We start from the raw sequence: 13,422 nt of genomic DNA, 5'->3' as shown, positions 1-13,422 counted from the left end.
CATCGTAAATTGTAAATTCCCTACAATATTTAATATAGGTCGATAGATATAAACAGAAAGAAGTTTATTACAGGCGGTGAAGTTTATTACAGCACTTGCCTCGATAATAACACAGATGTTGGGCATATCTATATAGAGGCAGTTGGGGTATTTATAGCCATTACTGCGCTAAAAACAGGTACAGAAACATATTCTTCGATTTCACTTTTCCTCGTTATAACCAAATATGCCTCGTTATAGAGGTGTTATTTTTCAATAGCAATTTCATGGGACATCTAGTGTACCTCGTTATAAGCGAAACCTCGTAATATCCGTGGTCGTTATAGAGAGTACACTGTATTAAAGAAATACACCATAATAGTCGGAGAGATACAAGCGGATTTTGTGCGTGATAAGTAATATGGAAAAACTATACGGGGATATGTTGAATTAGTTGTGTATTCTTTTTCTCATGATCATCTTTCAGTGGGTCACAGTTCTTCGATTTCTTTCTAACGCATTAAATTGTATGTGACAGAAAAAAAGGCACGTCCGTGATTACAGACATTTACAACATTTATTCTAGTTATTCTAGATTTCGATAGATGGCGCCATAATAAAAAAATAATTTTTTTTTAATTAGATAATAATATTACCAATATAATCTTTATAATTTACAAGACTATACAAATCAAAGAAAATACCATTTTATAAATGATAGAAACACATTTGATTTGTTTTTATTCCAAATTGAAAATAAAATGTGACAACTGTCACTGTGATTTAACTAAAATGTCATGTTAGAATAAATGTCATAAATGTGTATTATCACGGACTTACCCTTTTTCCTATCATTTGTTACGCACTCAAAAATGCTCATGAAAAGGACAATACATGACTTTCCCCAACGGGCGGAAACCAGAGTGGGGGACGAGGGTAGTTATAAGGGGTCAAAGTCGCGGTTCTTATTTTTTTTTGTGACGCTCATGATCGAGATAGTGCACAAAATTTGGGAATAACTAGGTCATGGCCTAACTAAGTAAAATCTCCAATGGCGGAACGCTGCTTGGCCGACAAATAGCAAATGGGTGGGGGCAGGAGTAAATATAAAAATTATAAGGGATTTTATGTGACGCTTATGATCGAGATGGTGACCAAAATTTGGGAATAAGTAGGTCATGACGTATCTAAGTAGAATCTCCAGGAGCGGAACGCTGCGTCGCCGACAAAGGGGTGAAGGCAGGGGTAAATATAAAAATTATATGGGGTTTTTTGTGACGTTCGTCCCCGACGCAGCGTTCCGCTCCTGGAGATTTGACTTAGTTATGTCATGATCTACTTATTCCCAAATTTTGGTGCACAATTTCGATCACGAACGTCACAGAAAATTACTTATAATTTTTATATTCACCCCTTTGTCGAACACGCAGCGTTCCGAACCTGGATATTTTACTTAGTTACGTCATGACCTACTTATTGCCAAATTTTGGTGCACTATCTCGATCATGAGCGTCACAAAAAAATAATAAAAGGCGCGACTTTGACCCCTTATAACTACCCTCGTCCCCCACTCTTGTTTCCGCCTCTGGGGATTTTACTTAGTTATATCATGGTCTACTTATTCCCAAATTTTGGTGCACTATCTCGATCACGAACATCACAAAAAATCCCTTATAATTTTTATATTTACCCCTTTGTCGGCCACGCAGCGTTCCGCCCCTGGAGATTTTACTTAGTTACGCCATGACCTATAGTTATTCCCAAATTTTGGTGGACTATCTCGATCATGAGCGTCACAAAAAATAATAAAAACCGCGACTTTGTCCCCTTATAACTACCCTCGTCCCCCACTCTGGTTTCCGCCCGTTGGGGAAAGTCATGTACACAACTAATTCAACATATCCCCGTATAGTTTTTCCATATTACTTATCACGCACAAAATCCGTTCCCAGCTCTTAGACTATAACTTGTTTAATTTAATTTTTATAAGTGGATTATAAAATTATTTTATAAAGCACACATGTTCGGATCATACTTTAACTGCAATCGAATGAGGATTACATCTTCTTGAGACTCGTTAGTCTCTGGCACTTGGTCATAAGCCAAACCCTGCGTTCTTCTCCTTCAACTTTAATATGTCTTGTGGCCTCAACGAAGGCCAACAGTTTGCTTCTGGTATGGCATAGTATGTGTATTGCAGTCTCTTCTTCCATTTTACACCTTCTGCACCATGGTTCATTCATCTTACCTAGTTGTATAGGTGATTTTCTTTACCGGCAATGTACAGTCACCATTTTGATCTCTCGTGTATTGAGGTTCATCAAACTGTTCGAGAGTTTTTTATTAATATTCTTGATTATTTTTTAGTCTGGATTTGCCTTTTAGTGGTTCTATGTTTATTTTGATGATTCTTTATCAGCCATTTCTGAACCTCTTTTCTCGTAGCATCTAGTGATACCACAGAAAGGTTCTGGGCCTTCAAAAGTTTCTCTCGAGCCTTGTTTCACTAACATATCTGCTCGTTCGTTCCCATGCACACCTTCATGAGCCGGCACCCATATTAAAGACTTATTGTCTTTTACCAGGTTGTTGAGGAGTTCTTTGCAGTTTCTCAATAGTTTTGATTTGGTGAGAGGGTTCTTGCCGATTGGCTATCTGTGTAAATGTTGATTCTCTTAGCTTTAGGGTCTTCATCAATTCAGGCCACCAAAGCAAAAACTTCAGCCTGGAACACCGTTGTATGTTGACCTAAGCTGTAAGATTTATTATAGCTACATGCATGCCCAAAGACTCCTGATCCAGTACCATGGGCAGTTTTAGATCCATCAGTTATCATACCTGAGTTCATCATAAAGATGGATTCCTCAAGTATAATCCCAGTAGTGTTTGTGTGGCTATTCAATACATAATTCGGCCTCCAAATATTGTTTGCTTTGAGTCTCAGGATGGTCATAAAGGCTATCGCCGAAATATATAATTCCAGCAGAGGGAGACCTGTGGTAGCCTCTAATGAAGCCGTTCCTGTACTATTTAAGGCTACTGTTATATTTAGAAGCGCTTGTCTTTGTAGGGTGGTAAGAGTGGTCACACAAGATTGCAAAGCCGTCTTTCTCCACCAGAGTACTGAATCAGTACTGTGACTGTCGGTCGTTTCACTGATGCGTATAAACAACAGATCAACTAGATACTTAACCTCATTGGTTCTTTCCAGTATCTCTCCAAGTAATTTCAGTTCACTCAGTCCAGTAAGTTTCCTCTTATTTGTAAAGGCTACCAGTTTAGTGTTAGAAGGATTCACGAGAGGTTCTCTTTCAGACAGCAGTTCTCTATGTAATGAAGGGTATATATCGCATCTGATCTGCAACAGTGCTGGGAAATTTTCTCCTAGTTACTATTACAATATTATCTGCGAAACCGTGGTCCCAGATTTCTTGGCCGCTTAGCCCATGAATCAGATCATCGACAACTATGTTCCATAATGACGGTGACAATACACGGCCTTAAGGGCATCCCTTAGTTGCCCTCAGATTATGGCATCTTCATATACTCCATCTAATTTACTTAACGTTGCAGGTCATCCCCGTCATAGTCCGTGACGTCACATGATACCAACACGAAATATTTAGGCGGTAGGTGTGTTCTTTTTTAGAATCACTTTGCCGAGTACACTGGCATTACAGCCACTAGACATATTTTATTATACCGGGTGGTGAATTGGAAAACGGGCCATAGGAAACTCGATGTAAAATTCTAAACTGTTGAATTCCTGCTTCCCTAATTATTTTACATCAAAAGACATTAGAAACTATTTGTAGAGGATTGAAATCTGTATTAAAAACAACTGTTAAAATTGTTCTACGAATTACACATATTCCAAAATTTTGTAAAAATTTAATACATTTTTCAGTTTTTCAGCCCAAATTTAGGCCACACACAGTGCAATATTGTGTCACGATGAAGTTTTTCACATTTTTGAACTGTCAATATTTTTATTTTATCATTTATTGTTTAAAAACAATACAGTCGATAAGATACCCTCAGTTGCGGAGAAAGTATTAATAATAAAGATTTTTATTCAGTCAATGGTGTGAGCACTGTCAGTTAAATAGTAACGTGTGGCCTAACTTTTACACACATACCTACTGAGGCAAATGTATTATATTTTTCAAAATTTTGGAATGCGTTTAAATCGTGGAACAATTTTAACTTTTGATTTTAATCCTCTACAAATATTCTCTCATGACTTTTGATGTAAAATAATTAGGGAAGCAGGAATTCAACAGTTTAGAATTCTACATTGAGTTTCCTATTGCCCGTTTTACGATTCACCACCCGGTATACGCGTAGAAATAATATTTAAATATTTCTATTAATGTTAGCTTAAAGAAATATATACAATAATATGTATATATGTATATAATAATAATACACTTAATTTGTATAAATGGATTATAAAGCGATTTTATGAAGCACATTTGTTCGGAATACACTGTAACTGTAATCGAACGAAGCTGATATTTTGGCATAAATTGGTAACATTTATTTGACAGTTGCGGTGATGACACTTCATATTTGTTTATATTCTTTACTATAAGTATTTGTTTCATTATATTTACTGTTTTTATTATGTACTTTAACGTAAGATTAACTTAATTCTTGTTTTCTATTTCTAAAGTTTTTCTTTATTTACATTGAATATTAATTTGTTTTGCTGTATTCCACTTCTGCAAAAATTATGTGATGTCTTTGATTTAAAATGAGTTCAAGAATTTTTTGTAATTGGGCAACAATGTCAACTTGGATCTCTAACGTAGATAATGACGTACAACGGTAAGTAAATTAGACGGACTGTACGTATCTGTTGATATTATTCTGCCTGCTCTGAATAATCCACTTGCATGTTGTGTTGCTGATTTTCTTCCTCGCCAGTGCGCTTTGTATGGACTCGATTGAGGTATTATCAAATGCACCTTCTATATCTAAAAATGCAGCAAGAGCAACTTCTTTCTGATGCTTCGCCTGATTTCCCTGCCTGATACTCCAATTGCCGTTGGTGCAGTGGATTTTCATTTAGGTTGTTTTTCTTGATGTATTCATTCAAGATTTTTTCCATAGTTTTCAACATGGATGAGGTCAGACGTATAGGCCTGTAGGACTTTGCTAAGGTGTAATGTGTTTTTCCTGGTTTGGGAATAAACTCCACCCTTGCCCTTCTCTAAGCTTTGGGAATGTATCCCAGAGCATGGCTAGCTCTAAATATTGTGATCAGAGGACCCATGATTATTTCCAGACCCTCCTGGAGAAGCTAAGGAAATATACTATTCGGTCCCGCAGTCCCTTTTGGTTTAACTATTGTTTGCTTGATAATAATTGTTATTACCAGTCAATTGCGTCGACCCTGGGAAGTGAACACTTAAAAAGATTCTCTACAGCCTCCTTCTCTATGTCCGTATATGTACTTCCCATTGGGCAATTTCATTGACTTGGGTTTGTTAATGTTCTCTCTTTTGAGGATTCTGTTAACCCTGACGCTTTCAGGTACACTTTCAATGTTTTCACAGAATTCTCTCCAGGATCTTTTCTTAGAGGATTGGATTTTCTTATTATAGGTTTTCAGTTTTGCAACGACAATGACGTCGACTTTGCAAAGTAACAAGACACTTACTCAACATACACACTACACATTACACCTGAGTTAGTGATACGTTATACAATTACGTGGCTAAAGGTTCTAGTTCTAAACCAAGGTCAGAATCAGAGAAAAAAAAAGGTTTTCAGTTTAGCCTTAGATGCTTCCCAATCACCTTATTTCTTTGTGCTATTAAAGAGCCGTCTTGTTTCTCTTTTGAGATCAGACAGCTTCTTATCCACCAAGTTACTTGCCTGGGAGGACGACTTCCTTTTAACGGGCAGTTTTCCTCATGTCTACTGTCATCTCAACCTCAACGTTGGTTTTTGGCATTTTAGGATAATTCCGTACCCTTGTTTCAAGATACCTCTTAAAGGTTCCGGTTTGACTGAGTGTATCTCAAAGCATATGTATGCATGATCCGATAAGGATAACGCATTCGACATTATGTTCCCAATACCCATAGAAGCTTAGGTCGATCAGTGATTCTGCTCTTGATGTCCTGAAGGTAGGCTTATTACCTTGTTGGTCAAAATAACCACGGAAGTGACTAGAGAACTTAATTCTAAGCAAAAACTGTTCTATAATTTTTTTGAATAGTTTTTTAGTTATTCATGGTTGAAAATTGGCCACGTTCATTGAAAAATGACACCTTTCGGACGGTTTTTTGCGAATACCTTAAAAAATATGCATCTAACTAAAAAAACTATACAAATCATTTTTGTAACCTATAAAAAAAACAAAGAGATTTGTTCAGGGGCGTCATTTGAAATTTTGATTGGGGGGGGCAAGCATTATATATATATATAATACATTATACAGGGTGTTTCATTGGGAAACGGAAATACTTTAATTGTGAATAGAGGTCACCGAGGCGGTTCTAGGTATACTACATTTTTTGCCCTACCGACTTTTATAATTGTGTTACAGGGTGTTTTATCGATTTTGCCAATTTCTTTCCTAAGCCATAACTTTAGAACCACCCTGTATATTTTTTTAAAATTCATTACACATGTGTCTCATCAAAAAGCCAAACGACCGACATACTAATCACAAGAAAAATCCAGGTCCGGATTAACAAAAAATTATAAAATAATTGTGACCTTAAAACAACACCCTGTATATTGAAATTCTGAAAATCTGTTTGCATATTTGAAAAGAGCAAAAAAAACTAAGTTTACTGATTCGCTTCAATTTTTCGGCCAGGCAATTTTATGACTTTAATTTTGAAATTATATTGAATTTTTTAAGAACTCTGGCATTAAAAAGCAGGTATTATTAACGTTTAATTATAAATTATTAAAGCTATTGAATAAATACTCATTTTAAAATTAATCAATATTTATTTACCACATTGGAACGACCCAATTATTAATCACAAGAGAAATCCAGGTCCGGATTAACAAAAAAACCTAAAGTAATTTTGATCTTGAAACAACACCCTGTATATTGAAATTTTCAAAATTTGTTTGCACATTTGAAAAGACCACAAAAATCTGAGTTTATCGGTTTGCTTTAATTTTTTGTGAAGGAAATTTAATGACTTTAATTTTGAAATTAAATATATTGATACTTTTAGGAACACTGAAATTAAAAAGCAGATTTTTAAAGCACTTTTAACAATAAATTATTAAAGTTATTAAACAAATACCCATTTTAAAAATAATCAATACTTATTTACGACATTCGAACGACCCACTTACAAATCACAACAAAAATCCAGGTCCGGATTAACAAAACAATTTAAAGTAATTGTATCCTTGAAACAACACCCTGTATATTGAAATTTTCAAAATCCGTTTGCACATAGGTATGAAAAGAGCACAAAAAACTAAGTTAATCGTTCGCTTCAATTTTTTGGCCAGACAATTTATTAAGTTTTTTTTTAAATTATGTCGACATTTTTAAGAAATCTGGGAACTCATAATAAAAATTTCGATATAATTTCAAAAGTAATGTCATTAAATTGTCTGCACAAAAAATGAAAGCGAGACATTAAACTTAGTTTTTCGTGCTGTCTTCAGGTATGCAAACGTATTTTAAAAATTTCAATATACAGGGTGTTTTTTCAAGGTCACAATTACTTAGTATTTTGTTGTTAATACATAAAATTAAAGTTTATAAATTTTTGCACAAAAAATCAAAGTGAACCGAGAAACTCGGATTTCTGTGGTCTTTTCAAATGTGCAAACAAATTTTGAAAATGTCAATATACAGGGTGTTGTTTCAAGGTCACAATTACTAGATGTGGATGTGGTGAAGAATTTTCAGAATTTCACGTAAATTTTAATACAACAGATCTAAAACAAATTACAATAACTTGAATGTAAGGAGTAAAAATGTTCGTTCATCGAAGCGTTGGTTTTGTGTGTATTCTCGTCGTTATGTACTTTTTCGTCACCCAGTAACCCTGGCAAATGAACTTGGGTCACTTCGTTCGGCAATCTTCGGTAATACGCACTTGTACAATAATTGGCAGAGTCTAATAAATTTCAAAGTCAATGTACTTAACATATACTCCCCCACCTTGAAACCCCAAAGACCGGGTTTCAATAAAAAGTCTTAAAGAAAAAGTCAAAGATCATATTAATTATAGTTTTCAAACAAAAGTTATTGATCTTGGTTAGGCAGAACACATAATTTCACAACCGGTCGTTTAATCTCACCAGAGTTTGTCTTTATCACAACCGACCGCACAATATTGTCACTTCCGGTGTAAGTTTTTAAAATTCTGCCTAACTGCCACTTCAAGGGAGGAAGTCCATCATCCTTTACTAGAACCATGCGTCCAGGCTGGATCAGCTGTTGGCAATTCTCCTTCCACTTGACCCGCTGCTGAAGATGGGATACATATTCTTTGGACCATCTTGTCCAAAAGTGCTGTAATATCTGTTGCACCCTTTGGAATCTTGAAAGACGATTTTCATTAATGTCCATTAAGTTTTGTTGTGGTATACTCGTCAATGAAGATCCAATTAATAAGTGTGCAGGAGTAAGAGGGTTAGGGTCATTTGGGTCATTAGAAAGAGGATAGAGTGGTCTAGAATTGAGACAAGCCTCTATTTGATATAAAACCGTGGTAAATTCTTCAAATGTTAAAATTGCATTACCTACTACACGTTTCATGTGGTGCTTAACTGATTTAATGTTTGACTCCCATAATCCACCGAAGTGGGGAGCACGTGGAGTAATGAAATGCCATTGAATACCGTCGATTGAGAGGTCTGTAATAATGTGATCAGCATTTGTGTTAAAAAATTGTCTGAGTTCATTATTTGCTCCCACGAAAGTGCTGCCGTTATCTGAAAATATTTCGGAGCATTTACCGCGTCGGGCCGTGAATCGGCGTAATGCCGCTAAGAAGCATTCTGTCGTGAGATCACTGACAACTTCTAAATGTATAGCCTTACTGGCGAAGCAAATGAAGAGAGCAATATAAGCTTTAGAAGTTTTGTAATTACGACCCTTTCTATCTCGTAATAAAACGGGACCAGCATAATCGACACCAGAAACCGTGAAGGGAGTGAAGGGTTAACTCGTGACTCCGGAAGATTGCCCATAAGATACTGTTCGGGTTTATTATTAAATCTAAAACATCGGACACAATCACGAACAATTTTTCGAACCAAATTGCGCCCTGATATTGGCCAGTAATTTTCTCTTAAGGAAGCAAGAAGTGCTTGAGGACCAATATGTAAAAGTTTCAAATGCTCATGGCGAGCAATGAGTATCGTGAGGTGGTCTTTCTGAGGTAGGACTATGGGGTGTTTCTTGTTAAAATCAAATGACGAATGATGTAAACGACCGCCAACGCGTATTAATTTTGTTGTTGTATCAAGGAATGGAGTTAGGCCAAGAAGTTTACTTCTTTTGTCAATTTGGTTGGAATTGGAAAGTGCATCATAATCATATGGAAATGACTGACGTTGTACGAACCTAATTAAGGTTAAAAGGGAATTATTGAGTTCTATTGTGGTCAAGGGACCTGTTATTCGTAAATGTTTATGAATCGACAGATTGTCTTTAAATCTTAAGACATAAGCAAAGACGCGTGTTAGTTTATTTAATGAAGAATATTTGTAGTAAAAGGTAAATTCGTTGTTGATGTGATGAAACACAAGAGTTTTGTTACGCAGTTCAGGTAATTCAGAAGTTATACAAACTTCTTGATGTTTTGTATATTGAGGCCATTCTTCTTGAGGCAAAGTGAGCCAAGAAGGGCCATGAAACCATATGTGGGAATTACTGAGCGAAGAAGGACTTATACCTCGTGACAGTAGATCTGCTGGATTATCATAAGTATTAATATATTTCCAAAGTTCAGGGTTGGTCAGTTTATGTATTTGTGAGACTCGATTTGCTATAAAAGTCTTAAGTAAATGGGGAGAGGTGTTTATCCATGAAATAACAATTTTAGAGTCAGTCTAATACGTAATGTTTTTAAAGGAGACATTTACAGATGAAGTGACCTTTTCAACAAGTTCAGAAAGTAGTGATGCCCCACAAAGTTCGAGTCTTGGAATGGTTACAAGTTTCATAGGAGAAACTCGAGTTTTAGCACAATAAAGATTTGAAGTGTAATTTCCAAATGTATCTGTGCAGCATATGTAAATACATGCACCGTAAGCCGCCTCCGAGGCGTCAGAAAACCCATGAAGTTGAACAGAAACTGGGTTAGAAGAAAGTACATGTCTAGGTATTTTTAAAGTGTTTAATTTTGTAAGTTCGAAGTAGTATTTCGACCAAAGTGTGTAAATACTTTCAGGAACAGATTCATCCCAACTTATCTTGAGTTTCCAGAGCTCTTTAAGAATAATTTTCGATGTAACTGTTACGGGTGAAAGTAACCCCAAAGGATCAAATATTTGTGCTGTACAGGATAAAATCTGTCTTTTGCTAATCTTTAAGTTAATTGTGGAGATATTTATAGAATATTGTAGGGAATCACAAGACGGATTCCAAAGTAATCCTAGTGTTTTGTTATGTTCGTCAGAACCAAAATGCAAAAAATCAGGATCAGAATGATTTTGTAGAGACGAATCATTGGTAGTCCATTTTCTCAGAGGAAAACCGTAGGAAGATAATAAATATGAAATAGTTTCCTTGATTTCTCGGAGTTCTTCCGATGTGTCACAACCAGTTAATAGATCATCTACATAAAAATCGTGCAAAATTATAGAGGAAATTTTTGGGTATTCGGAAATATGTCGATGAGCAATTTCATGAAGAGACCTAATGGCAAGAAACGCTGCTGATGCAGTACCGTAGGTAACAGTATTCAGTGTATAAGCAGAAATTTCATCATTTTTATTAAATCTCCAAAGGATCTTTTGAAGGTAACGTTGTTCAGGAGTAAGGAAAACCTGACGATACATTTTAGTTATATCTGCACCCAGTACGAATTTATGTTGACGAAATCTAAGTAAAATGTAAAATAAATTATCTTGTAAATGAGGGCCGACATACATGATGTCATTTAATGAGTAGCCTGTGGTAGTTTTCGCACTACCATCAAATACAACTCTTAACTTTGTAGTGGTTGAAGTTTCTTTTAAAACGCAGTGATGAGGTAAGAAGAATCCAGAATTATCATTAGTGTCATTTATTAGGGACATGTGACCAAGTTTAATGTACTCACGTATGAAGTCATGATATTCTAATTTCAATTGAATGTTATTTTCAAGTTTTCTCTCTAAGTTTAAAAAACGTTTTTTGGCAGTAGTTAGAGAATCCCCTAAAACTGATGGAGATTCCTTTAGTGGAAGAGTAGTGATAAAACGACCATCACAATGGCGAGAAATATGCTGCTTAAAATGATTTTCACAATAGATGTCTTCTTCGGAAACAAACTTAGTTTTAGGACACTCCTCTAGTTCCCAAAACTTTGTGAGCTGTGAATCTAATTCACTGGTAGAAGAAAAGTAACAATTATGTTGGGGGTGGTGTTGAATATTTGTTGGAATTGGGCCAGAAATTATCCAACCAAGAGTGGTTTTTTGCATGATCGGTAACCCAGGACCAAGTTTGATTTGTCCCACGCTTAAAATATCCCAAAATGTGTCAGCTCCAATAAGAAGGTCTACTGGACCAGGTTTTTCAAAATTCTGGTCAGCTAGAAGTAATTTTGTTGGAACATTGAGCTGGGAACGATTGATGTGTATGTAAGGTAAATTACTTGTTATGTTGGGCAAAATTAGACAAGATATTTTTTTCGAGAAATTGTTAATATCTGATTTAAATGTTAGTGATGTCCGGAAGTTAATATTGTGAGTTAATTGATTAATTCCCGAGATCGAAGTGTTGATTTTTTCCTTTGAAAGTTGTAAAATATCACAAAATTTCTCAGATATAAAGTTGGATTGACTTCCGTTGTCCAAGAGTACTCTGCATTTATGTGAGTTGCCGAACTTGTCAAAAACGTTAACAACAGCAGTTGAGAGTAGAATATACGGTTTAATAGCAGTGTGAACACTTGAGCTTATATGATGTGTTGAAGAGAAGTTAGAGGTAGAAGTAGATTCATTTGACTGCAGCCCAGTGTTTGGAACATTGGAAGGTAATGAAGATTGAGAAGAATTGTTTTCTGTGGAAACTGAATTTGAGGATTGTGAATTCTCGAAGTGTAACAGAGTGTGATGGATCTTTCCACATTTTCTACAACCAGTAGAACGACAATCCTTAGTACGATGGCATATGCCAAGACAATTAAGGCATAAACGTAGACGTTTTGCATTGTTTAACCTATTAGTAGGATTTAGTTTTAAGAAGTCAGGACAATAATATATTTTATGTTCCTTGTTACAAAAGTTGCATTTAAACCTATTCTCTGTGTTAGAAACAAAGGCTCTTGTTTCAGACTTATTACCTTTGTATCGTGGTGAATTTTGATCCTGTTTATTATCATTGTAGTTATCTAATGACTCTAAGATACGACATCGTTCTTTTAAAAATTTCAGTAAATCATCTAAAACTGGTAGGTTGTCTTTACAATTTTGTGACTCCCAAGAGCGTCTTGTTGAGTTATCAAATTTAGTTGTTAACAAATAAATAATCAAATCATCCCAGTGTTTAGTGGGGCGTTTTAAAACTTCTAAAGCACGTAAATGTTTTTGTGTATTGTCTAGAAGTTGTCTGAGACCTTCATTTGATTCTTTTGTGACTAGTGGTAGGTTAAAGAGAGCTTTAATGTGATTGTTTACAAGTAACTGTTTATTTTCAAATCTTTCGATCAATAAACTCCAAGCAATGTCGTAGTTTGCATCGCAGACTTGCAAAGATTTAATAGTGTCGGCAGCTATGCCACGTAATGACAGACGTAAGTAATGAAACTTTTGTACATTGGAAAGTGAAGTATCATCATTAATAATAGAATTAAAACTGTCGCGAAAGAAGAGGAATTGATCAAACGATCCATCAAATGTAGCTAGATTCAATGGAGGTAACTTAATGTTGCTTGTATTTGTAGGCCCAGCTGCTATTGAACCATTGACACTACGTGAATCAGACGTGTCAGTAGGTCGTCTAGATAAAATAAGTTTTTTGATGTCAGATATTATTTTAAAATATCTGTCCTCAAAAGTCTGCCTTTCAATGGCATGTATTGTGTCATAATTTTCCTCGCAGTCAGGATCATCAGTTTCAATAAGCAGCTGAACCTCATTAAAAACATCTAAAAGCTCTTCGGCTTTGGATAATCGCATTTCTAAATCTACGAGGTCGATAATTTCATTATTTTCTATACTTCTAAAATATGTTGTTAAACGTATAAGAGCACCTTTAGTGGCCATTCTCTTTGTTTTGTTTTGGTCTGACAT

General features: G+C 35.5%; 1 protein-coding gene across 1 annotated transcript; it reads right to left on the bottom strand.

The window, feature by feature from the left end:
- Nucleotides 1-7,894: 7,894 nt before the first annotated feature.
- LOC126883725 (uncharacterized) lies at nucleotides 7,895-13,422 on the bottom strand. The gene is made up of 2 exons (XM_050649388.1): nucleotides 11,592-13,422; nucleotides 7,895-7,908 (listed from the first exon to the last, which is right to left on the bottom strand). Exons 1-2 carry the CDS (start codon nucleotides 13,420-13,422, stop codon nucleotides 7,895-7,897), a joined length of 1,845 nt encoding a protein of 614 aa, XP_050505345.1.

Source organism: Diabrotica virgifera, chromosome 4 (assembly GCF_917563875.1).
Source record: "Diabrotica virgifera virgifera chromosome 4, PGI_DIABVI_V3a".
Taxonomy (NCBI): domain Eukaryota; kingdom Metazoa; phylum Arthropoda; class Insecta; order Coleoptera; family Chrysomelidae; genus Diabrotica; species Diabrotica virgifera.
This window is presented reverse-complemented; position numbering and strand designations above follow the sequence as displayed.

Excerpts from the sequence above, each read along its gene's own strand:
- LOC126883725 (XM_050649388.1), bottom strand. The coding sequence starts at position 13,422 with ATGTCAGACCAAAACAAAACAAAGAGAATGGCCACTAAAGGTGCTCTT.